The sequence below is a fragment of the Pongo pygmaeus genome, chromosome 22 (genome assembly GCF_028885625.2).
Source record: "Pongo pygmaeus isolate AG05252 chromosome 22, NHGRI_mPonPyg2-v2.0_pri, whole genome shotgun sequence".
NCBI classification, from domain to species: domain Eukaryota; kingdom Metazoa; phylum Chordata; class Mammalia; order Primates; family Hominidae; genus Pongo; species Pongo pygmaeus.
In genome coordinates this window covers 45,641,243-45,668,365 of record NC_072395.2, presented here as the reverse complement: position 1 = coordinate 45,668,365, position 27,123 = coordinate 45,641,243, and the positions used below count along the sequence as shown (strand labels likewise).

At 43.1% G+C, this 27,123-nt stretch overlaps 1 protein-coding gene and 1 long non-coding RNA gene across 4 annotated transcripts in view; one reads left to right on the top strand and one right to left on the bottom strand.

The window, feature by feature from the left end:
- LOC129022400 (uncharacterized) overlaps positions 1-27,123 on the bottom strand; it is a 127,840-nt gene that overhangs the window by 84,610 nt on the left and 16,107 nt on the right. The window lies entirely within an intron of this gene.
- EPCIP (exosomal polycystin 1 interacting protein) lies at positions 1,212-26,047 on the top strand. Of its 2 annotated transcripts, XM_054468528.2 has the most exons (3): positions 1,212-1,323; positions 4,306-4,386; positions 20,620-26,047. In XM_054468528.2, the coding sequence occupies exon 3, from the start codon at positions 20,684-20,686 to the stop codon at positions 21,341-21,343; it is 660 nt and encodes a 219-aa protein (XP_054324503.1). In that variant the 5' UTR covers positions 1,212-1,323; positions 4,306-4,386; positions 20,620-20,683; the 3' UTR covers positions 21,344-26,047. The 2 variants fall into 2 exon arrangements, with proteins under 2 accessions (XP_054324503.1, XP_054324504.1); XM_054468529.2 differs by lacking the exon at positions 4,306-4,386.

Genomic DNA, 27,123 nt, shown 5'->3' with positions numbered 1-27,123 from the left:
AGACTGTCCCATCTGGGGGTGATGGGAGACAGTGACAGATCATCAGGCATTAGATTCTCACGTGGAGCGTGCAACCTAGATCCCTCGCATGCACAGTTCACAATAGTTCACAATAGAATAGTGTTCTCAATTCACGCCTATGAGAATCTAATGCCACTGCTGATCTGACAGAAGGCAGAGCTCAGGTGGTAATGCTAGTGATAGGGAGCGGCTGTAAATACGGATGAAGCTTCTTCTCTTGCTCATCCACTGCTCACCTCCTGCTGTAGCATGGACTGGTACCAGTCCATGGCCTGGAGATCGGGGACCCCTGCCTTATCTTTTTTTCCCATATTTAGTGAGACCTCATCAGTTGTTAAGGCCCAGGTATTTATCTTCCCTTAAAATACATATGTTGAAACCTAATCCTCAATGTGATAGCATAGGAGGTAGAGATGTTGGAATGTGATTATGTCATGAGGGTAGAGCCCTTATGAATGGGATTAGTGCCCCTGTAAGAAGCTGAAGAAACCACAGTTGTCTCCCTTCCACCATGTGAGGACTCAGCTAGATGGTGCCATCTATGAACCAGGAAGCAGGCTCTCACCAGAAAACAAACCTGCTTGATCTTGGCCTTCCCAGAAATAAATGTGTTGTTTGTAAGTTACCCAACTAATGGTATTTTGTTATAGAAGCCCACATGGACTATCAGTTAATGTACATAGAATAATTTTTACCTATTTATTGGTTTTGTGGCTTCTAATATTTTTTTAAAGAAATTTTAAAAAAAGAGAGAATAATGTCTATCTTTGGAGTTCAAATGAGTTTTTTTTCTTTGGAACAACTATGATAGGACACTTTTTACAGTAGTGCAGGCATTTACCATAAGTAACAATTCATCAGACCAAAAAAGGTGGAATAAATCACGAAAGTAAAAGTATCAAGGAGTCTCCGTACTCTACATTTAATCCATTCAATTTCCTGCTAAAGTAGAATTTCTTCCATTTGTGTCAATCCTTTGGGATCAGCCTACAGCAACAGTCTCCTCAGTTTCTTCTAGAAACTTCCCAGTTTAGAACCCCAAAAGAGTGGCCAGCAGTCACCAAGGCAGGTTCTCTCCTGTGTGTAGTTAATGAGACTGGTAGGCCAGCCGCTTCCTCCTGGTTGCCATGGAAATGACCAGGCCGCTGGCCCTCTGAAGACGGAAAAGAACAGCAAGTGCAAGACCACGCATTCCACCCTGGCTTGCAGATTAAACCAGCTGTCAAGCCAGGGTGAAGGATCCGTGGCCAGGCAGAGGTCTGTGGAGTGGAGAGGCGAGGCCTCACAGTGGAACTCTCAGATGTAAGTAATTTCTCTGTTCTTCTTTTTTAAAAAGCATGTCTAGTCTGACAGTTTTTAAGAGCTTCAGAATTTCTGCTGCATGGCAGGAACTGTGACGGTTGGAAGAACCATTGTCAGGGTCACCTTCTTGTTGCATTTGCATTTCCTGAATATAATGTACATGTATGAGTGGCTTTCACTATGAAACACTTTTTTAGGCTTCCAGGCATATGAATTCCTCTTTACTGAAATCCTGCCTTTAAAATGAAAGATTTTCAGTGCATTAAGCAAAGAATGAAATGGTCTTCTCATTTAAACCCTAAAAAGATAAACTCACTTAAGGCTAATATAACAGATAGCTCCTTGAAATCTTGTCTCTATTTTAAAACATCTGGCTAGACTTTTCCATTAGTCTTCAATGCTAAATAACAAAAGAGTTTTCATATCTCTTTTCCTTATTGTGATCGCAAACAAAGTGGGAACTCCCAAAACACCGGCTGATACTGTTTCTTTGCTCTGTTTTATCTTTTAACAATATTATATTTACTGCCTATTTACACACCAGGCTTTATAGAGTTTACTGATTAGAAAACAAAGAAAGAAAAGAAAGTAAGCTATGATGAGCATTAACATTTGGATTGGATAGTTCGTGTTTTTAAAAAATTGGTCTTTTATTCAAAAGTGAAAAAGCATGATAAATAATGTAGCAAAAGGCAAGATGAGGAGGGGAATGTTTTAGTTCAAAATGAGTAGAACATATACAGTCTTGCATATATTTCTTTGTTTAATAAGCATATTTTTGGAAAGCTTTTAGCAAAAAGTATGTTGGTGTATACTGAGGACAGGAAATGTTTCAAAAACATTGTGCATAATATTTATAAAAACCCATCCTTAAAAAATACCAAAAAAAAGACCTCATTTGTTTGAAAATTTTTTTACCGAAAAGAGCCATCCTTGAGAAGTTTTTTGCTTTTTTTTAGACTAAATAATGCAATATGTTTGGAAGGAAAAAAGACTTTTCATTACTTTTTTTTCTGACAGAAATTGGGCATTTTCTGAAAAAGTTTCAATAAAGTATTTATGGAAATGAGTGCTTTTCAAGAGCTGACTTGGATTTCTCATCTTTCTTTTCCACACTAATATTTTTCACTGCTTAAAGCTGCTATATTATCAGCTTTTAAAATTCAGTGCCCAGTGGCTTGTGTCTGTATCTGTGGGAGCTAGTAAGTCAATAGGCCCCAGTGGGAAGAACAGGCAGGCCTCACAGTTCTGTGGGCGTGGGACCAAGGGGCAGCTGTGCAAAGCTGTGGATGTGAACCCCAATGATGCAATTAACTGAGTGTCTACCAAGTCACTCAAGGGGAAAGCCTGAAGGATTTGCACTCATTGCCTAATTCACTCTCTCAAGGACTGTGTCAAGTAGAAAAGTACAGTAGCCATGTCTTTTAATTAGGACTTCCCAGTGGCTCACTCTCTGAGAATTCTTTGTCCCACATTCCATACCTATGTTAGCAGAAGCAGCACTCTGCTCATATTGTCCTCTATTCTGATTATGAACTTAAGAACAGAGATTTCTTTCTTATGGTTCTGGAGACTGGGAATTCCAAGGTCAAGGGGCCTGCATCTGGCAAGGGCATTCTTGCTGTTTCATCCCATGGTGGAAGGTGGAAGGGCAAGAGAGCATGTGCACACACATAAGAGAGACAGAGAAAAAGGGGGTCAAATTCATCCTTTTATTTGAAACCTATTCCCATGGTGACCAACCCACTCCTCAATAACAGCATTAATCCATTCATGAGGGCACCGCCCTCTTAAAGGTCACCTCTTAAAGCTCCCACTTCTCAACACTGTTGCACTGGGGATTGAGTTTCTAACACATGAACTTTAGGAAACACATTCAAATCATAGCATTTAGCATGAGGGTTCTATACACATATAAGTTAAAGGCCACAGCATCTAGTAATAGAATACAATGCATGGAATCTCACTTGAATAGGCCCAAGACCCTGGGGTAGGAAATAGCACTGTAATTTCCACCATGACTCTTCAGAGTATAGTTGGCTGTCTGGGTTCAAATTTTAGCCATTATTAACTAGTTCTGTGACCTTCGACAAGTTATTTAACCTCCCTGAGTATCCTGTGTATCATTTCCTGATATGAAAATGGGACCATATGCGGTGGCTCATGCTTGTAACCCCAGCACTTTGAGAGGCTGTGGTGGGTGGATCACTTGAGGTCAGGAGTTCGAGACCAGCCTGGCCAAAATGGCGAAACCCAGTCTCTACTAAAAATACAAAAATTAGCTGGGCGTGGTGGTGCACCACCTATAATGCCAACTACTCAGGAGGTTGAGGCAGGAGAATCGCTTGAATCCGGGATGCAGAGGTTGCAGTGAGCTGAGATAGTGCCACTGTACTCCAGCCTGGGTGACAGACTGAGACTCTGTCTAAAAAAATAAAAGGGGGGGGCCATAATATCTACCTGTAGGATTACAGAAAGGATTAAATAACATAAAACACGTGAAACACTTAACAGTACCTGGCACAAAAGAAACACTCATTAGATCTTACTATTAGTGAATAAAAATATGGATAGTTCCTTATTTCATTCAATTTTCAGTATACAACATACATGTATCATATTTTATATTTTAAAGTACGTTGCCTCTTTATCAATGACAATTTGCTGTATTTAGCTAGCTTAGCCTTGGGAACACAGGGCTGAGGAACAGTGAATTACTGGTACAGTAACATTTCTCATAGGAGTCTGAACTTTCTTGGGAATCAGGAGCTGTGTATTTGGCATGTTAAGTTGGAGATGTCTACTAGACATTCAGAAAGAGCTATCAGATACGACGTGGGACATGTGAGCATGATGCGGTCAGGAGGTAGAATTCAGAAAGAGCTATCAGATACGACGTGGGACATGTGAGCATGATGCGGTCAGGAGCTAGAGACATATCTCAGTTCACCATCAGCATCTAGGTGGTATTTAACCCCACAGGACAGCATGCAGGCGCCAAGAGAGTGGATGCACATACAGAAGACAGCCATGCACTGAGCTGGGGACATGCAACAATAACAGGTAAGAATATCAGGGCCGGGCACGGTGGCTCATGCCTGTAATCCCAGCAATTTGGGAGGCCGAGGCGGGCGGATCACGAGGTCAGCAGATTCAGACCATCCTAGCTAACACAGTGAAACCCTGTCTGCACTAAAAAAGAAAATTAGCCGGGCGTGGTGGCGGGCGCCTGTAGTCCCAGCTACTCGGGAGGCTGAGGCAGGAGAATGGCGTGAACCCGGGACGGGGAGCTTGCAGTGAGCCGAGATCACACCACTGCACTCCAGCCTGGGCGACAGAGCGAGACTCCATCTCAAAAAAAAAAAAAAAAAAAAAAAAGATCAAATGCCAGCCAAAAGACTGAGAAGGAGTGGCCATTGAAGGAGCCAGAAAACCAGGAGAATGTGACATCATGGAGGAAGAGAAAGCTATTCACTCAAAAAAGAAGGGGGAGGCAACTAAATCAGATGCTCGTGGGAAGTCAAACAAAATGAGACCAGGAAGTTAATCACTGGATTTGGTATGGGGGTGGTGGGATTCACTGGGAACCTGATAAGAATGGTTGCAATAGAATGATCACAGCAAAAGTCTGGTTTTTTGGAGTGGCTTAAAAATCTAACATGACTAGGTACTAGGCTCTGTGTGATAACAGATTGGCTTACAAAAGCTCTTTTTTTAAAAAATTTATCTTACAATAGACTGATGTTCCACTCTAAGAAAAGTAGGTTTGAGTCAAACAAGAACTGTCACCTATTCCCCCAGCCTAATAAAATGTGATGAAAGAGGAGAGATTTGAAGACAGTATCAGAGATGAAGGTAGTTTCTTAGTGGACAAGAAACAGAAATCATCCCCAAACACAGAGGGCAACATAAGCAGCATGAGCCGAATGGGGTCCAGATTGGAGAATAAGAAAACACAATGGGGGCAGGCGTGGTGGCTCATGCCTGTAATCCCCACACTTTGGGTGGTGGGAAGATCTCTTGAGGCCAGAAGTTGTAGATCAGCCTGAGCACTACAGTGAGTCTGTGTCTCTGCAAAAAATTTTAAACATTAGCCAGTGGTACGCACCTATAGTCCTAGCTACTCAGGAGGCTGAGGTTGGGAGGCTTGCTTGAGCCCAGAAGTTCAAGGTGACAGTGAGCTGCTGCACTCCAGCCTGGGTGACAGAGCAAGACCTTGTCTCAAAAAAGGAAAGAAAGAAAGAGAGAAAGGAAGAGAGGAAAAAGAAAGAAGGAGGAAAGAAAGAAAGAAAGAGAGAGAGAGAAAGAAAGAAAGAAAGAAAGAAAGAAAGAAAGAAAGAAAGAAAGAAAGAAAGAAAGAAAGAAAGAAAGAAGGAAGGAAGGAAGGAAGGAAAGAAGGAAAGAAAGAGAAAGAAAGAAAAAGAAAGAAAGAAAGGGAGAGAAAGGAGGGAGGAAGGGAGGGAAAGAGGGAGGGAGGGAAGAAAGAAAAGAAGAAAGAACAATGAAAGCCCAGTGAGACATCACACACACACACACACACACGCGCGCGCGCACCCCTCAAGGCTTGTCCCCACAACATGCCGTGGTGCCTCTCCTTTCCCAGTTTTGATCCACTTCCCATAAAAGGATTACTTCGCATTTGCATCTCTGAAATGCCTGGTCTCTGGGTCATTAAAAAAAAAACAAAAAAGGAATCTTCTCTGTGGCCAGGAGGTCTGAAGAATTCATTTGGAGTTGTGCCTAGACACTATTTCATGGGCACTCGGTTTAGCCCAAATCGTGATGCCAGATTATCTACTGGAGCTCTGCTGCTGTCACAAAACTAATCTTCAAAGAGTCATCAATGAGATCAGGATTCCCTCTTTTTAAATAAAATTCTGACTTCGCAATAGTTTTAGGTTTACAGAAAAATCGTGAAGATAATAGAGAGTTGTTATACAGAGTTAATAGCTCACATTAGTATGGCACACTTGTCACAATTAATGAACCAGTATTGACAGATTATTATTATAAATTAAAGTCCAAACATTATTCAGATGTCCTTAGATTTTACCTATTGTCCTTTTTTTGTCCCAGGATCCCATCCAGGATCCCACATGACCTTTAGTCATCATTCCCAGGAGGCATTTTAAAACTCTGAAAAATCTTTCAAGAAAGAAACAAGGTTTAAATGTTCATTGGTTCCAATATTTGTAACTAAAACCAGCAAAGGAAATTTTAATTCTTATTTTTGTCCAAACTCGAATGGTTGGAACTATAGCTTGAACACAGTTGAAAGGAAAAAAGCCCAAGGCTTACATCTACACTACAAGGAAATAGTGCAGGTATTTTACAGGAATATAAGAAGGGCATGACTGTAAGTGGAAGATCTGAATTCCCTTTTATTGTTCTGGAAGCAGGTAATTAAAATAGTAAAGGTCTGCCAGCCTTTTTTTTTTTTTTTTTTTCTCTCATCTCCTAGCAAAGGGATTAGTGTCTGACTCATTTTCCTTGGCAACTTCACACTCACATAATACTGGCCCAGTAATTTAAGCAAAACTCTCCCTGAGTTAGCTTTGCAAGATTGGACTCTGAAAGGTTAGGTCGTGGGGGAGTTTTGCACCAAGGGCTGTTGTAATCTCTCAACCAAGAGCAATTAGGGGAATGGCTTCGTGATGCTCACAAATATCTGTGAGACCAAAATATACTAACTCTACTCATGTTTTCCTTCGCCCCTCGGAGGGTGTGTGGCATAAGATGGAAGAGCAGTGATTGGAGGCCTGACTTGGGACTCACGGTCTCCATTCTAGCCAAGTGTATTTCACGCTTCCTCCTCATCAGATTCACAGGAAAGTTGTAAGGCAACCAGGAACCCAGACTAGGCCTTTTGGTAAAGTCACAGGAGGTTGGAGGTGCCTCCTGGGATTTTGCCAGATGTCATTCAGTGGCTTTCAAGGATGATGCACAGCTAGGCCATAGGAGAGTAAGCTCAAATTCCCACCCTGTCACCATACACACAAACTCATTTTGGTTTCTCTGCCATGGCTAGGCCATACAATGAAAGTTGCTGAAGAAGAAGATGAATTTTGCTTGCGGATTTGCTAATACTCGACAATCCTAGGAGGTAAAAGGCAAAAGAGGGGTTGGGCGCAGTGGCTCACGCCTATAATCCCAGCACTTTGGGAGGCTGAGGCAGGTGGATCACCTGAGGTCGTGAGTTTGAGACCAGCCTGACCAACATGGAGGACCCCGTCTCTACTAAAAATTAGCCGGGTGTGGTGGCACATGCCTGTAATCCCAGCTACTCGGGAGGCTGAGGCAGGAGAATCGCTTGAACCCAGGAGGCGGAGGTTGTGGCGAGCCAAGATCAAGCCATTGCACTCTAGCCTGGGCAATAAGAGCAAAACTCCGTCTCAAAAAAAAAAAAAAAAAAAAAAACGCATAAGAGGGAATCAAGGATCAATAACTTGCCTCATTGGCTTAGCCAATGTAGGGACTCATTTGGATAATATAAATAGTCGTGGAGTGCTCCTATGTGCTGGGCCCTGTGCTAAGGACTGGGGAAACCGCGATCAGCAAGAAGGCATCAGAAACCTGACCCCCTGATATGGTTTGGCTGTGTCCCCACTCAAATCTCATCTTGAATTGTAGCTCTCATCATTCCCTCATGTTGTGGGAAGGACCCAGTGGGAGATTATTGAATCATGGGGGTGGTTTTCCCAATGACATTCTTGTGGTAGTGAATAAGTCTCGCGAGATCTGATGGTTTGATAAAGGGAAACCCCTTTCACTTGGCTCTCACTCTTCCCTTGTCTGCCACCATGTGAGACACGACTCACTTTCCACCATGATTGTGAGGCCTCCCCAGCCATGTGGGACAGAGTTCATTAAACCTCTTTCTTTTGTAAATTACCCAGGCTCGGGTATGTCTTTATCAGCAGCATGAAAACGGACTAATAAACCCCCACAGTAAACCAACAAGGAAGCCCCGCATCCAGGCAGCAAATTGGTGGTGAAATTAATACCCAGGTGAGCTCAGTGCTTTCCAAATAAAATATCTACTTTTCAGTCAGTTCTTACTCAGCTTCTAAGCTCCTGAGCACTTTAGTCTATTTCTATGATTCAATCAATTTAATCTCAAACAAGTAATCCAGTTGATACCTGAAGAGCTCCTGGCTTCACCAGCCAGCGGGCACAGATGAAGTTAAGTGAACACGAATAGCTTGTATTCTGCTGGCTCGTGCTCCCACCTACCTGATACAGGTCCTTGCCTCCTCCCACCACTATGTCTACAAAATAGAGTTTCCTCCAGGTGCTTCTTTGAGTCCTCAGGGGTCTTGCCTATGCTCACAATGGTCCTTTCATCTGCTTCTGTCCCCAGCCCCCACTGGATGCTGACTGTCCCTTGCCTTGGCCATGGGGCTCCCTGTTGCTTGATGACCAGGGAGCAACATCCAGGGGTGGCCCCAGTCTGTTCTGGAGAAAGGGTCAAATGGTGCCATCTGTCCTTCATTCCTCACTGTGCTAGAGCTGAGCTGTACTCAGTACAGAAGTGGAGAAAATGCTTCTGTCCACCACTCAGTGTCGCCCTTTCTTGCCCGGGCAGGGGGCCACTTGTGCCTCACATCTCAGAATTCTTAAAAGCACTTCTTGCAGCCTCTGCTTGCTACCTGACCGGACTCAGCCTCAGGCATACGTTTGGGCTGGAAAGACACAAATGCCACTGTCCCATCCCTCTGCTCTTCCCTGCCCTGGGCCCTCCCATATTGTCTTCGCTCTCCTTCAACAATTCCACATATGCAATTAACCACCTGAAGATGGTTCCCCCTCAACTCATAAGACGTATCCAGATGTATCCATTTGGGCTTGGCTGGGTCCAACATAGTGTGACTATTCTATGGAAGCATTGAGCTTGGTATTTCAGGAGAATAGTTACCAATGATCCAGGCTAATGAGAGGAATAAACCACATAATATAATTAGCAAACACTGCAGGGCTGTGAATACAGAAGGGCTGGTTTGGTCCACAAGGGTGGTTTGATGTGGTGGTTTGGTTTACTCATCGTCTCTGTATTCATTTCCTATTGCTGCTATAAAAAATTTCTACAACTTGGCCAGGCGCAGTGGCTTACACCTGTAATCCCAGCACTTTCAGAGGCTGAGGCAGGCAGATCACTTGAGGTCAGGAGTTTGAGACCAGCCTGGCCAACATGGTGAAACCCCATCTCTACTAAAAATTTAAAATTTAGCCTGGTATGGTGGCACACACCTGTAATCCCAGCTATTCAGGAGGCTGAGGCAAGAGAATTGCTTGAACACGGGATGCAAAGATTGCTGTGAGCCAAGATCGTGCCACTGCACTCCACACTCTAGCCTGGGTGACAGAGCAAGACTCCATCTCAAAAAAAAAAAAAAAATCTACAATTTTAGTGGCTTAAAATAACATATCTATATTATTTTACACTTCTGGAGGTCAGAAGCTCAAAATCAGTCTGACCAGGCTACTGTGAGGGTGTCAGTAGGCCTGGTTCCTTCTGGAGATTCCAAGGGAAAATCTGTTCCTTGCCTCTTTCAGCTCCTAGAGGCTGCTGGCATTCCTTGGCTTGTAGCCACATTGCTCCAATCTCTGCTTCAGTTGTCATATTGCCTTCTTCTTATAAGGACCCTGTTGATTACATTGGGCCCACCCAGATCATCTAGTATCATCTCCTTATCTCAAGTTTCTTAATTTAATAACGTCTGTAGAGGCCTTATGGCCATGTAAGGTAACATATTCACAGGGCCCAGGGATTAGGACACAGGCACCTTTAGGAACCATTATTTGACCTACTATAACATCCATTAGGCACAGCTGGAGATCAGAAATAAAGAGTTTTGATCACATCCCATATTCCTGCTGTTCCTTTAAACATTTCATACACATTTAAGTTAGTAGAAATGGGAATCAGATAATTAATTTCTATTTTCCAGACTAGCTCACTAATAATTTCAGGACCTCACAATCCTCAGAATTTACAGGAGGACGTTTGTAAATCTGATTGGATTCATTACAGGAAAAATCATTCAGAGAGACATTTTTGTTTTATGCTGTGCCTGTTCTCTGTCTAGTCAAATGTTTGATACAAGTAATGCATTAAATGAACCAGTTACTTTAGATTTCTTTGGGGTGGCTTTTGGGATGCCCTCACAGAGCATGGTAATATATTTGTTATCACTATGACTCTGATATTACAAAATATCAATGTCTATGAATAGTACTATGTATATTGTAGTATGCCTATGAGTACTTATGAGTACTACAGTATACATAATACTATAGAACTATTCAGGCTGGGTGCGGTGGCTCATGCCTATAATCCTAGCACCTTGGGAGGCCAAGGCAGGAGAATCACTTGAGCCTGGGAGTTTAAGACCAGCCTGCATGACATAGTGAGACCCCATCTCTAAACAAAATAAATAAATAATATAGTACTATTCATATATATATATATATATATATATATATATATATATAAAATCACATGCATCTACTTTGCTTTTGCAACCTGTGTGGTTGGATTATTATCCTGTGCCATGTCAAGAGAAATAAGACTCAGACAGGTTCTCTGACTGATCCAACTATATACTAGTGAGTTCAACATGAACAGTCACAAAAATATTTTAAAGTGTGTCCTCTCAAAACCCAAATTGCATACTTGAAGCTAATTTTGCCTGCATCATTCCAACTTATGGAGACATGAATTTACTTCATCTTTTTCTAGATGAGCAAAAATATCAGATGAGAGCATATAGTTTAGATCCTACTATAGAAACCAAATGAGATTCCGATCACATCAGAATTACTGGGAACTCATTTCCTGCCCTGCACAATGAACTGTGTAAACCACAATGAAAGGGAAGTGATCTTCACCCACAGAGACTGCACAGAACGGTGACTTCAGCATTAGATCCTTGCAAGGGCCTGTGAAAATTCAGTGGCTTATACCAAGGATGAGGATGTGCTGTTGTGGAATGTGAAGAAGAAATAAAATACAACACGTATCACAGTAAGAAAACATTGGGGAGGGACCCAAATTAGTTTTCAACTTCATAAGCTTTGAAATAGTAAACAACAAAGATATCATTCCCTTTTCAAATATCATCTTACATAGTGTTTATCTCTAACCTATCTCCTGCAGTGCATTTGTGGAACAACGCCAAAGAAAAGAAAAATGCTAAAAATCCCTTTTTTCAAGAGCATTTCAAGGTCCTACATCTAAAGCCCTCACACAGTGCCTGTGTGGGCATCTCATCCACATAACAGAATAGCCAACACCCCTCCTTGACCTCAATGGGAAGAGGGGTTGCACAGCCCTGGACAAGTGGGCACTGGACCTGAGAACAGGTGACCACTTGTTTCTGGACCCCAGCGTGGAGTCTCCACCCCACACTCCTCCCATACTTTCTGTTTGATCCTTGCTATCTAATAAGGAACAAGGTAGCCATAAGGCTTACAGTGCAAATACCCTTGGACAAGAATGTGTTGGTTTAAATTCCGATTAAGGCCTAACCAACTGGTATCAGATCCCAATCTGTGAGCGGGTTTTCAGCACTGGCTCCTGGAAAGAAAAGAATGGATGATCAAGGAATTAAGAGGAAGGCACATCAAGGGGAACTGGGGATCGGAGAGCTACTCCACCTACTCCATAGCTTGCCATAACTAGCCCTCACTAGCAGCTAGGCTTGCTGCCAGTCTGATGAAGCCACCCAGAGCCTCCTAACTCTGAGAAAATGAGCTATGTTTTTCTCGTGGCTGTCAGGGTTCACAGTGGATGTCTCAGGGCGTGGCGTTCCCAGGCAAGCTGTGTTGGGATGCTAAGAATGAGACAACGATGGGAGGCTGAGGCAGGAGAATTGCTTGAACCTAGGAGTGGGAGGTTGCAGTGAGCCGAGATCGCACCACTGCACTCCAGCCTGGGAGACAGAGCGAGACGAATGCTTTGCTGTGCTGCCCACTGGGCTCTCCTGCTCCCTGTACCACTGGTTCCCTCCCAGAGGTTCTAGCAGGTGTCCTGACTGCATGCTCATAGGAGGAAGACAGCCTCATCCTCATCCCCACCTTCTCAATCCTACATTCTTGGTCCTCTCCATCCCCTTGAGGATTCCAGATATTGAAACAGATTTATCCAAAGAGCCTGGAGTTAGAAGGAGTCAACAAATGGAGAGATGGAAATCACTGAGGAAAATACGAAAGAAAACTATTTAGAATTCACTGTCCTGACTAGTGTTTTCTCCCCAGATTCAGTCTGTCTCTGGCAACCTAGGTTACTTTCCTTAAACAAGATCTAAGTAGATGTCTCCTGCTTCAGACCTTTACCATCTCATTTTTTGTCTCTTGCAGGAGCCTCCAAAGAGGGAGTTTACCTCACAGGAGGTTTGCAAGCCAAGTTAGTGGGGTAAAGCTGAAAATATTCAAACTTTCATTTTTATTTATTTTTCAGCTCAAATTTTTAAAAATGCTACTGTTTGTGTATTGTTGATAATACAGATGATATGTAAGCATGGTAATATGTGAATGGCCTTTATAAATTAACAGATACATCTATCGGGGAGGGTTTTAAAATCATTTATTGATGGGGTAATGATCAGAAGAGTTTGGAGACCAAGTAACTGCCAGCATAAAGTCCAAACCTCTTAGCTTGACCAGCAAGGTCCTGTCTAACCCTGTCTTCCTGCCTACATCCCCAGCCTCACGGAACTCCAGATGTCTTATACCTGTTCTAAACATACTAAGGACTTTAGTCATTCTGACATCTGTGCCAATGACTCTTATATCTGCACTGTCTCGCCTTTCCTAACCTGAACCTCTTCTCTGCCTGGCCCAAAGAGCACATCCTTTGGGAGTCTTTCCATTTCTTCCTTACCACCACTCCATCTGCATCTTTTTTTTTTTTCCTTTTGAGATGAGTTTCACTCTTATTGCCCAGGCTGGAGTGCAATGGCGCAATCTTGGCTCACTGCAACCTCCGCCTCCCAGGTTCAAGCGATTCTGCTGCCTCAGCTTCCTGAGTAGCTGGGATTACAGGTGCCCACCACCACGCCCAGCTAATTTTTTGTATTTTCAGTAGAGACAGGGTTTCACCATGTTGGCTAGGCTGGTCTCAAACTCCTGACCTCAGATGATCTGCCCACCTTGGCTTCCCAAAGTGCTGGGATTACAGGCATCAGCCACTGTGCCTGGCCTCCATCTGCATCTTTAAGAACTACCAATCACATTGTCTTATAATTAGTTGCCCAGTTGTTTGTTCCCAAAGTACATTCCAAGTTCTCTGGGCAAACTTCAAGTCCCTTGAGGGCATGGATGATATCTTCTTCATTTTTTCTTCCCCATGACTTAGGCCATTTGCCTGGCATCCAATAAATGTCCTCTAAATGTTGATTTCTCATTTTCTTTTGAGAAAAGAGGATGTAAAAATCCTAAGTTGCAAAGCAATATTAGCACCTGCTGTATTGTACCCAGCTAGCAGGGTAGGCTAGCTGCTTTGACAAACTTCAAGATATCAGTGGCTTAAAGTAATTGAGATCTGTTCCTCCCTTACATCACAGACTAATGCCACTAAGGGGGAAGAGGGGTGTGCTCTCTTCCATACAATCATTCAGGGATTCAGCCTTTTGTCCACAGTTCTGCCATCTTCTAGGGCCGTCAGTTCCTTCGTGGAATCTTCCACCATATTCCATTGGCCAGAACTCAATCACATGGCACCACTTCACTACCAGAAGCTCAGAAATAAAGTCCAACAGTGTGCCAAAGAAGGAGAGGAGAACATGGCATTCATGCAGACTAGAAGGCTCTGATATACCTAGGTTGTAAGACGCAATAAGTAGCTTGATGCAACCATGACAAAAACTCAGGGGATGTCTACGCATCCAAATTTTTCAGTCAAGATGCTAAAAACTGTGCATGATTTTCTTTCTTTTTTTTTTTTTTTGAGACAGTCTCACTCTGGAGTGCAATGGTGCGATCTCAGCTCACTGCAACCTCTGCCTCCTGGGTTCAAGCGATTCTCCTGCCTCAGCCTCCTGAGTAGCTGGGATTACAGGCACGCGCCACCATGCCCAGCTAATTTTTGTATTTTTAGTAGAGACGGGGTTTCACCGTGTTGGTCAGTCTGGTCTCGAACTCCTGACCTCGTGATCTACCTGCCTTGGCCTCCCAGAGTGCGGGGATTACAGGCGTGAGCCACCACACCTGGCCTACGTGCATAATTATTAAATATTTGAGCCTTTGTGCATGATTATTAAATATTTGAGCCTTTAAATCACTGGACATGTTTAAAAACCAGAGCTACCATTCAGAATCAGTTTATTATTTTTGTATTGCAGCTGAAGAAATCTCAAGAACAATACTAGCAACTAGCTGCATAAGGACAGAGGGTTCTGAATTGAGGAGATACAGACATCAGTTACTTCGAAACAAATTCCACACAGATTCCTTCTCAATCTAGGATTACACCCAACATTTAGATAATGTTTATACTTGGCTTCAAAAGGAATGTTTCAAACTTGACTAGTTCTGTTTATAAGAAGATATTACTAGTAAGGAGATATTGTGTCGGTGGGAGGACAGCATTTGGAGCATTTGCCCAAAACAGATTTGAAATGTCATAAATAATGATGTTCTGAGCTCTATAGTCCTAACACAAAAGACAAATAACTAATTGTGGAAAAATCAAGTGACATTCTCCAAATCCTTACAGCAATTAAAAATCAAAGCAATTTAAAAACATAATTTGGAAGTGAGCTTAATTTGAAATCAAAAGTGGTTTTTATTTTATTATTTGAGATAGAGTCTCACTCACTCTGTCGCCCAGGCTGGGGTGCAGTGGTGCAATCTCGGCTCACAGCAACCTCCGCTCCCGGGTTCAAGGAATTCTCATGCCTCAGCCTCCTGAGTAGCTGGCATTATAGGTGTGCACCACCACACCTGGTTGATTTTTGTATTTTTAGTAGAGACAGGGTTTCCCCATGTTGGCCAGGCCGGTCTTGAACTCCTGACCTCAAATGATCTGCCCCCCTCAGCCTACCAAAGTGCTGGGATTACAGGTGTGAACCACCATGCCTGGCTGTGATTTTTATTTTTAAAGTGGAAATGCAATTAGGGGAAAGACTCAAGAGAAGGAACTGTGAAAGGCTCAAGAGTCAGAAGCTGAGGAGATGCCCTGGCAAGAAGCAGTCTCAAGTATAGATATGAGTGAGTTATGGCTCTGGGATTAAAGCCAGAAGAAAGCTAGGGCCCAGGCACCCCAAGAAACACACTGTGAAGCCAGGACTTGGAGAGGTAAGCAGGGCTATCGCTCACAAATGCAGTACCCAAAGTGTGTCCCTGCAAAAATCCTTGAAGATTCTTGGGAGGTAAAATCAAGGGGCCCTCCAGTAAAGGAGCCAATTTGAAATTCTGAATATATCCCACAAAGTCAGACATATATCTGCATTCTTAGAGGGCATTTTATCAAAGTGGTGCTTTAGTGTTTGCTGAGACTGAGAGGAGTAGAGTTGCAATGCTCACCCATGCTCATCCCATGGGTTTTGTAGGCACCCACCTTTCTGACTGCCTACCTGGCCCATTTCTGATAGCGCCTCCTGATTTCCCTTTGCAGAACCAGCCTTCTACCCTCTCAGTCCACTCTTTGCAGTGTGGCTGATCCCATTCATTGGCTCCCAAGCTGAGCGTACGACTCAGGATACCAGTGTATTTTTGCCTCCTAATATTTATTTATTTACTTATTTGGTTATTTATTTCATTATTAGTATTATTTTATTTTTTGGTTGCAAAGTCTCACTCTGTCACCCAGGCTGGAGTGCAGTGGCACAATGTCAGCTCACTGCAACCTCTGCCTCCCAGTTCAAGTGATTCTCAGCCTCCCTGTAGCTGGGATTACAGGCCTCAGCCTCCCAGCCTCAGCCTCCCTGTAGCTGGGATTACAGGCACATGCCACCCTGCCTGGCTAATTTTTGTATTTTTGGTAGAGACGGGGTTTCGCCTTGTTGGCCAGGCTGATCTCGAACTCCTGAGCTCAAGTGATCTGCCTGTCTTGGTCTTCCAAACGCTGGGATTACAGGCCTGAGCCACTGAGCCCAGCCATATTTATTTATTCATTAGAGATGGGGTCTTGTTCTGTCATGTAGGCTGGAGTGCAGTGATACAATCATAGCTCACTGCAGCCTCAAATGGCCTAAGAGTTCAAAGCCCAGTGAAATCACAGCTCATGAGGGGTACTTGACAGAAACTAGGGGAGGAAGGTTTAAGACACAGTCTCCAGCAGAATGGGCTGTCATGAACCCGTGGAGTAAGAATTGGGGTTAGGTCATGAGGAGAAGAGGTGCCTTTTCATATCATCCCTCCCTCTGTCAGTCACCGTAGGCAAGAAGCCATCCAGAGAGACTCCGAGGCCAGGGACTGAGTGTGCTCGCACACCTTGCCCTGAATCTGCACTTGTGTCCCTATTTCTGCCTGTGCAGCCATAGCAGATACCACAACAGGGTAGCTTAAACAACACCGAATTCTCAGACTCAAGTGATCCTTCTGCTTCAGCCTCCCGAGTAGCTGGGACTATAGGTGCACACCATCATGTCCAGCTAATTTATTTTATTTGTAGAGATTATGTCTCACAATGTTGGCTGGGCTGGTCTTGAACTCCTGGCTTCCCACAATCCTCCTACCTCGGCCTCCCAAAGTGCTGGGGTTATAGGTATGAGCCACCACACCCAGCAGCCTGGTGCTATTTAAAGAGAGTTATTATTACTTTTTTTCTTGAGAGGTTGCTCAGCTGATAGAAAGTAAACCTGTATCTACTAGTAACCATGTTGTCCCCAGAAGGAGTGATCTTATCTGGGAATAAAGCCCACACATGAGAAAGAATAACTGAAAAACGGACAGACATTTCTGACAAACTTTTTTGAGTAGCTGGATCAAGCCATGCCTGAAATCCTTCCTTAATTTTTCAAATAAGTGAGCAGTTGTTTTTTTGTTTTTTTGTTTTTCCCAAGTCAGTCTTAATTGGATTTCTATAGCTAGCAGTTAAAGGAGTTTGAGTACACTGACATTTGGTAAACTATGTTTTTTCATTCATTCAATGAAACTTGTTGCGTCCTTACTATGTGCTAGGCACTGTGCAGGAAATTGAGAATATAAAGCCCAAAAACTGCTCTCTCAAGGTCTATACCCCAGTGAAAGAGAACCTTGAACTAATAATCACGGTACAGCCGAGTGCAGTGGCTCATGCCTGTAATCCCAGCACTTTCGGAGGCCGAGATGGGCGGATCACCCTGAGGTCAGGAGTTCAAGACCAGCCTGGCCAACATGGCAAAACCCCATTTCTACTATAAATACAAAAATTAGTCGGGTATGATGGTGCATGCTTGTAATCTCAGCTACTCAGGAGGCTGAGACAAGACAATCGTTGGAACCCGGGAGGCAGAGCTTGCAGTGAGCTGAGATTGCACCACTGAACTGCAGCCCAGGTGACTCCATCTCAAAAGAGAAAAAAGAAATTCATGGTAGACTGAAGGAGGAAAATTTCCAACTGGCATTTCTGTGGCAGCCTCCATAAATGGGTTACCAGGGGTATTTGCCCCACCTGGTGCCCTCTTAGTGAGCCTTCCCCCACTAGGCATGTGTTTTTGTTCTGGCCTTTGGGCTTCCTAATGTCCAGGAGGCAGGGACCATCCTGAGGTCTAGCCAGGGCCTTACTGTTGGGAAGTTGCTCACAAATTCTTCTGGGAACTTCTTGTCCTACATGTTCCAGCAAACCAATATCCTTTTCTCTTCTGGCCTCTTTTCCTCTTCCATGGCTGCCTCTAAAAGGATCAGCACCTGAAAGAGGGAGGCAGGCACTTTTCTCACTAGGTTTCGGCTGATGAATAGACCTCTCCCCTCTGTTTTCTTTTAAGGCTAGGGTCAGGGTGGGCCAACGGTATTGACAGCATTCCTGGTTCTGGGATGACAGGGTTACTGGGACACGAAGTCCCAGAGGCCTCCAGTGGAATCTGGGACAGCTGATTGTCTAAAATTATCTTGTAATTAATAAATTATTCACCATTCCTCACTAAGGGGGTAGACACGCCCGCATTCTAACTCTGCTTAAGACTGTTAAGCCTCTTGTTCAAGGAGAACTCTTGTTCTCCACGTTTCTCAAAGCTCTTTCTTTCATGACAAAATGTACCTATTAATACATTTAATAAGAATCCTTTAAGAAAATCCTGTGCCAACTTCAAAATAGACACAAAGCACTCTAAACCGCCTTATCCAGTCCCCCACGTCAAATCTCTCTCTCTCTGCTATGTTCTTATAGCCGCCTGTATGTTCAGTACAGTGCTTCTCAGTTCAGCCTTATTGGTCTTTTTCCTTTGAGGATAAATCCTGGAGGATAGGATCCAGGTCTTTTGTATCTTCGTTTCTTCTGCTTGGCCTAAGCCAGGGCCTGGCACACGGCCTAGGCTGGGCCCTGCCTGACTCCTGCGTTTGTCCCCTCCTCTCACCTCCTCCCCACTGCTATAGCCTCTCCATCCTCACATGCAGGACGGGCCTGGCTTTGGGCTATGATGCCCAAGCCCATTGGAAGCAGAATCAGTTTCGTTAGGACATAAGTTCTATGAGGACTGGGCCCCGGGTTGTCTTGTTCTGAGTTGTACCGCCATGGCTAGCAGAGGGCATGCCACCTAGTAATCTTCCAATAAGCATTAGTTGAAGGAAGGAAGGAAGGAAGGAAGGAAGGAAGGAAGGAAGGAAAGAGGGAGGGAGGGAGAGAAGGAAGGAAGGAACGAAGGAAGGAAGGAAGGAAGGAGGGAAGGAGGGAAGGAAGGAAAGAAGGAAGGAAGAAAGGAAGAAAGGAAGAAATGAAGGAAGGAAGGGAGGGAGGGATGAATGCATGAATACAGTCATAATTGCTGTGAATCAATGTCTCACCCTCTGTTCAAGTTTACGCAGCAGAGCTTACTTCTGTCCTCCTGGCATTCCAGCCATGGGGTTGTGGCTTGTGCCTCCTGCCTGTCTACCTGATCCCTGGCATTTTTAGCCTTCTAATTTTCTTGTGGCCTCGTCTTACACCCTAATTGCTGCTTGTCTGCCTAGCCTTTTTCCTGCTGTCACCATACTCTTTGGACACATGTCGAGCTCTTCAGACTGACCCTTCCATCTGTTGCTCCCTGGCCCTTAGTGTAGTGGCCCTGCCAGTAGCTCTGGGCCCTCCCACTCAGAGGTCACATGCCAAGTATCCCACCACACCCATGGAGCTTAGCAAATGGAGATGGACTGAATTGTATTGTTTGGTTTCTCTCTTCAGTCATTGGGGGAATGTTATTACTTTCGCCAAACTGAAATGTGGTACACTCTGCCATAATGCTCATCTCATCTCATTCCAATCACACCACAAAGGAGGATCCTGCATCTGTCATATGCCAGACACTGTAGGGCTTTTCCCCCAAAACTGGACACTGGTGTTGCTCTTTAAATTACCCATGCATCCCTACCTTATTTAGATTTTTTAAGAAGTTCTTATATATGGTTTTGTTTTGGAGCTCTGCAATACATTGACAAGATCAGTTCATAAATTTCTTCTGGCATAAGAGTAGATAAGTCAAAATAATTGTGATTAATCGGTGGGTGATTAGTCTTTTTGTTGTCTATTACCACAGTTACCTGGGTACATTTGTAAGAGGCCCTGAAAAGGATGAATGGACTCAAACAGATTAATATGGTGGGGATGGGAGGCATGTTTATTTACTTAGAAGTTAAAGCTTACCGTTAACTAAATGCTTCATTGGTATTCATGCTGTTGTGTAATAGGTAGCCCTTGGATAGCTGAATCCAACAAAGAAGTGTTTGTCTCCCGAATTCCACGAAGATATTGAGGGGGAGGAAAGCATGTGCATGTTCAGGGGTTTGTGGGCACTTCATGCTAGTAATTGGATGTTTGGAGAATGTGCTCTTTCAACTCCAAATCCCTGCCCGTAGATAGGATGCGGTAGGTCTCCTCTCCGGCATCCGCTCTGGCATTGCTCTGGCTGTGTTGTTGGCATGTTGGTCTCACTGTCAGCCAACATCACTGGGAGTTTTACACCTCAGATGAGCAGAGCTCAAAGGTTTGGCTGCTGTCTCTGGATGAGGCGCTGAGAAAAGAGCTTGCCCAGTGCCTGGGCTGCAAGCATTGCCTGTGGCTCAGGAAAGTTATTAGAACTGCAAGAAAGAAATGTTTACAACTTGTTTTTTTCTGGGGTTCCTTTTCCATAAGCTGTGTATTTCAAATGTAAAGTTGTGATAAAGCTGCCTCTTTTCTTTCAGGTGAGTTCCAACAAATTGGTTCAAAAAGAGGGGGGATAAACACGCTGGCCCACGCTGGGCAAGCATGGCACCACCTCCCAGGCACTGTCTCCTTCTGATCAGCGCTCTGGGTGTCTTTGCACTTAACTGCTTCACCAAAGGTCAGAAGAACAGCACGCTCATCTTCACAAAGGAAAACACCATTCGGAACTGCAGCTGTTCTGCGGACATCCGGGATTGTGACTACAGTTTGGCCAACCTGATGTGCAACTGTAAAACCATCCTGCCCCTTGCAGTAGAGCGAACCAGCTACAATGGCCATCTGACCATCTGGTTCACAGACACATCTGTGCTGGGCCACCTGCTGAACTTCACGCTGGTCCAAGACCTGAAGCTTTCCCTGTGTAGCACCAACACTCTCCCCACTGAATACCTGGCTATTTGTGGTCTGAAGAGGCTGCGCATCAACATGGAGGCCAAGCATCCCTTCCCAGAGCAGAGCTTACTCATCCATAGTGGTGGGGACAGTGACTCCAGAGAGAAGCCCATGTGGTTACACAAAGGCTGGCAGCCATGTATGTATATCTCATTCTTAGATATGGCTCTTTTCAACAGGGACTCAGCCTTAAAATCATATAGTATTGAAAACGTTACCAGCATTGCCAACAACTTTCCTGACTTTTCTTACTTTAGAACCTTCCCAATACCAAGCAACAAAAGCTATGTTGTCACATTTATTTACTAGCATAATAACTGTGTCCAGCTGCCTGGAACTTTGGCAAATGATGAATAATTTGCAGAAGGAATCTGGAAATAAGGCCATGAGATAGGTATCCCTACCCACAATTGTGCCTCTCTCCACAGGCTCCATTTGCAACACAGCCACACACACACCAATAACCAGCTCTCTGTTCTGCTCTGTGCCCAACTGTGAGAACACTTTTGAAAAACAAAAGAAAAAGAAACCAAAAAACCAACTTGATTGCGTCCAGGGACATGTCTTGGGAGCCAGCTAGGCTTGGTCTCTGCAACTAGAAGCCTGCAGGGAAATGTCCCATCAGAAATGGAGAAAGCAATACACCCTAGAGACTGCTTAGTGGAGCTCCTCCTAGAAGGTGACCCCCAAGAAACATATCTTCTTTCAAAATACTGCCTTAATTTTTTTCTGTTTCATTTTGTGAAATTGCTTGGAATTCCCCTAAGTAGAGAATAATCAATTTCAGAGGTTTGGGGACTGTGAGTTTTATAAAATGGTCGGGCACAGTGGCTCACACCTGTAATCCCAGCACTTTGGGAGGCCGAGGCGGGCGGATTACCTGAGGTTGGGAGTTCAAGACCAGACTGACCAACATGGAGAAACCCCATCTCTACTAAAAATACAAAATTAGCCGGGCATGGTGGCACATGCCTGTAATCCCAGCTACTCGGGAGGCTGAGCAGGAGAATCGCTTGAACCTGGGAGGCGGAGGTTGCAGTGAGCCAAAATCGTGCCACTGCAGTCTACACTCCAGCCTGGGTGACAGGGTCAGAGATCACACCATTGCACTCCAGCCTGGGCAACAAGAGCGAAACTCCATCTCAAAAAAAAAAAAATAATGATAATAATAACAAAATGATTAGGTTCTCTTAAACTGATCTTTTCTAAATACCTTGCTAAGAATAGATGCACTGAGAAATAAGAGGTTGGAGACTGTGTTTGTTGGGGTGGAGGTACCACAGGCATGGATAGGGTGAGACCTTAGGACCAAATGGGGGGACCAGTGTTCCAGAGAGAGGGATGCAGAAGTGAAAATTGGAGGACACAAAACACATTTGCATCTATCTCAAAATTTTGCTTAGAGCATAGCCTAACTGCAAGGAAAGTTCTTCACTTCTAGCCTTTCACATTCTTTTTCTTTTCTTTCTTTGCATGGTCTGTCTTTGCCCCCACTATACCATTTCACCAATTTCTCTTCTCACTTTCATCTTTCTCCTTCTCCTTTTCCTCTTGCTCCAAAAATCAGAACTTAGATGAATACCATTCGAGCTATGTTTAACTACATTAGGGGCTAGCCTGGGAATTTACTCACCACTTACAACATTATTTCTATTGTTAAAAGTGCTCAAATTATTAACAGATAATTAACAAAAAAAGTTCTAAGGCTCAGTCCATTTGGAAGGTTAAGATTGCAAAGTGAAGCCATTTTATATGACATGGTTAACACAAAATGATTTTATGTGTGCTGATAAAAGGAACCAAAGCAACATACGTTTGAAAAAATTAAATGGATTCATTATTGTACAAAGAAAATTTTCCCTCGTAGAGATGCAACTTGCCATTAAAGTGGACTGTAAAGAATCCATGGCTTGGGAGGCCGAGGTAGGCGGATCACCTGAAGTCGGGAGTTCGAGACCAGCCTGACCAACATGGAGAAACCCTGTCTCTACTAAAAATGTAAAATAAGCCAGGCGTGGTGGTGCATGCCTGTAATCCCAGCTACTCGGGAGGCTGAGGCAGGAGAATCACTTGAACCTGGGAGGCAGAGGTTGCAGTGAGCCAAGATTGCGCCACTGCACTCCAGCCTGGGCAACAAGAGCGAAACTCCATCTCAAAAAAAGAAAAAAAAAAAAAGAAAAAAGAATCCACTGCAATTGTGATACAAATGTCTAAACCTGGAGTGGAATGAATTTGAAACATTATTGCATTCATGATACCATAATGATAAGAAATAATCCATGACTTAACAGGATGTCCTGGGGTTGATGACTTTAGATCACATATATCACTTTTTTGTTTTTTTTCACTTAACCTTAACATAGAGTAACTGAAATAACCTGCAATTTCTACATTTGCTTAATTGGTGGGGGATTTAGCCATTCAGGCTAATTAGCATGAGCCCATGTCAGTGTTTAAATTAGGCCAAAACAAAGACCAAAATATGAATTTTAATAGAAACATGTGACCTCATTACTGACATTGTACTGCAGATAATGTTAAAGTGAAAGAAAACAATAAGGAAAAGGGGAAAAAGGAGGAGAAAGGAAAGCAAGAAAAGACAAGTGAAAAGATTAGTAATATATTCATTGTCATTAGTTACTGAAAATATAACTAATTGAATTTTAATAATTTTTATTAACAAAGTATAAAATTAAATGATGTTAGAAAGTATATGCCTCCTATAAATATCTTCCATTTGGTAGCTTTTAATAGTTTCAAAGCCCTTTCACATATGTTTTAAGTCTTTTGAGAAATACTTGTGAGTTAATGGGACTTAAACCAACAGAAAAGGAAAGCTAATTTAGTTATAAATCAAGTCTGAGGTTTCAGATTTCTGGACTAAAAATATGGTTCCGTTTGTGCTGCTGTGGGATGAAGAATGGGCAGAGAAAATCCACAGGGCAGGCATGGGGATAAATGGCATTTGGCACTTAGCTGCAGGGTTTGGGGGACAACAGGGAGTGGTGGGATGGTGGTTAAGTAAGGGTGCATGCCCCATCTGAAGCTCTACAGTGGCTCAGCTCCAACTGAGTGTTGCCATGGGAAAATCTGATGGGGCCAGATCTGATCCTTCAGAGAATTAGAAATTCCAGGTTGTTATGTGAATTCTCACAATTTGTAAATGTTGGCTTGACATTCAGCTTTTTTGTTTGTTTGTTTTAAATAATATCATGTGGGTCAAACAAACTATGTTAATGGTACCCATCTGGCCTGGGGCTAGTAGCCTATTGCCTCTGGCCAGTGGTGTGCTAATAAAACTTTAACCACCAGCTCTCCAACAAAAAAGGGAGGTGGGCTGCTCTGCCTATGGAGTAGCCATGCTTTTATTCCTTTACTTTCTTAATAAACTTGCTTTCAATTTACTCTATAGACTCGCCTTGAATTCTTTCTTATGTGAGATCCATGAACCCTCTCTTGGGGTCTGGTTTAGGACCCCTTTCTGGTAACATCTTTATGGCAACCACAAAGGGATGATACTAAGGAGACCCCTGACCCAAAGGAAATAGACCAACACTGATTGGCTGACTTTGGAGTCAAGGAAACGTTTCTTTTGAGCTATTGACAGCTTTCAACAATTGCATAAATTATGCTCCTGTGAACAAAATTTGAAGCATGCTTGTTTCTCTCTACCTAATTTCTCCAAAATCTGGAAACTAGTTATATCACCTTTAGTCAGAGTTATGAATGGTCCTCACCGTACTGACTTTCTCTGACTGAACTCCTCTCTACCCTGGATCTGAGACCCTAATAAATAGGCAGGAATATCATCGCCTCATTCAGCCTCCAGAAGTTACAAAAGATGGACCTTCATCTCTCTACAACCCTTAGGATTAAGGGTTCTCTTATAAAAGGGAGGGGGAAATGTCAGAGGCGTTTAAACAAGAGTGACTCCATCTTGTTTAGAGGCTGCGTAAAATAAGGCTGAGGCCTGCTGGCCTGCATTCCCAGCAGGTTAGGCATTTTTAGTTACAGGATAAGATAGGAGGTCAGCACAAAATGCAGGACATAAAGACCTTGCTGATAAAACAGGTTGCAGTAAAGAAGCCAAAACCCACCAAAAGCAAGATGGAGATGAAAGTGACCTCTGGTCGTCCTCACTGCTACACTCCAACCAGCGCCATGACAGTTTACAAATGCCATGGCAACATGGTCTAAAAAGGGGAGGAATCCTCAGCTCTGGGAATTGCCCACCCCCTACCTCTTTCTGGAAAACTCATGAATAACCCATCCCTTGTTTAGCATATAACCAAGAAATAACCACAAAAATGGGCAACCAGCAGCCCTCAGGGCTGCCCTGCCTATGGAGTAGCCATTCTTTTATTCCTTTACTTTCTTAATAAACTTGCTTTCACTTTAGTCTTCAAAAAAGTAAGCAGATATGTATGTACATAGGTTATTTCAATTTTACGGATGTAAAGAATGTGTAGCACACAATTTACAAATGATAATAAACTATAGATTACTCTTTATTATATACTCTTTGTAGATCATTAGTTCTCAAAGAATGCTTTGATTTTTGCCAAACTCTTGTACACAAAGCCAACCTAGGGTTGCAACTGATGAGCATGTATAGTTTTGGTATAAATATTGGTTGAGATTTTCATTTATGTTAGAAGTAAGAGGAAAGTTAAACAACAAAGATACACGTGAGAATGTCACTTGCTAGTCAATGATGAAAGCAACTTCTTTGCTGAATCAAATAATAGTTTTCAAATACTGGAGGAATATTTTCTCACATATGGGGACTATTCACAAAGTAAAGGCTATGGACATGACACACTTTTAAGTTTAATCTGCATTGTTAACATTTTCTCCATCACACTCAACAAAATCATAAATCACACTCTGATATGTAGTGGTGTAAATACTGCCACCATAACCCAATTTCATGCTACCAAGAGAACATGGAGTTGAGAAAAGACATACAATAGGGCAGCATTATCTAGTATTTCCACCCTACCTATACAACAGGCACAACTAACCCCAAAAGCCTGAATAATAGTAAAGTGAAGTAAAATAATTAGGAAGTGATAAGTTCTGAGTATTTATTATTTTTGGTTTTGATATAATTTATTTAATTGTAAGTTTACATAATTTGCTTTCAATAATGACTGTGCTTAACAACCAGCTTGCAAATTCCTGAAAACTTACCAATCAGCTCTTATGAACCAGTACAAGTCCATGCCAATACCCCACTGACTGGGAGAAAGAAATGCTGACGGAACTAAGTAAAGACAATGAGTTTAGAATGTGAAGGATGGCTTGCAGTATTGAAATCCCCAATTTCTCACTTTCCAGAACCAGGGGTGGAAATTTTAGGGGTTTGCACCCACCTTCCATGCAGTAGCCCACTCTTCAACATTGAGAGTTATGATTCTGAAAGCACCAAAGGTGGTAGATGATGAGGTTGTGGAATTTAAGGCCTTGTGAGAAAAATGAGTTAAGGGTTAAAACTCTTGAATGAACCTATGAAAGTCCCCCAAAAGAAAGGAAGGAACAAAGGAATGAAGAAAAGATATGGATAACATTTTATACACATTAAATTAGTAAAAATAGGAATTGGAACCTCCATTTCCATTTCCCAGACTTGCTCACCAATAACTTCAGGGCCTCTGTTTCTCCAGAATTTACAGGAGAACACTTGTAAATTGGATGTGATTTGTTACAAGAATAATGATGTACGGAGGCCTTTTTCATTTAACAGAGTCTGATATGGTTTGGCTGTGCCCCACCCAAATCTCATCTTGAATTGTAGCTCCCATAATTCCCACAGGTTGTGGGAGGGACCTGGTGGGAGGTAATTGAATCACGGGAGCGGATCTTTCCCATGCTGTTCTCATGATAGTGAGTTCTTATAAGATCTGATGGTTTTATTAAGGGGAGTTCCCCTGCACACACTCTCTTGCCTGCCACCATGTAAGACATGACTTTGCTCCTCATTCACCTTCAGTCATGATTGTGATGCCTCCTCAGCCATGTGGAACTGTGAGTCAATTAAACCTCTTTCCTTTATACATTACCCAGTCTCGTGTGTCTTTATTAGGAGT

What these genes read in the sequence shown, in the direction of transcription:
- EPCIP (XM_054468529.2), top strand. Translation starts at nt 20,684, where the DNA reads ATGGCACCACCTCCCAGGCACTGTCTCCTTCTGATCAGCGCTCTGGGT.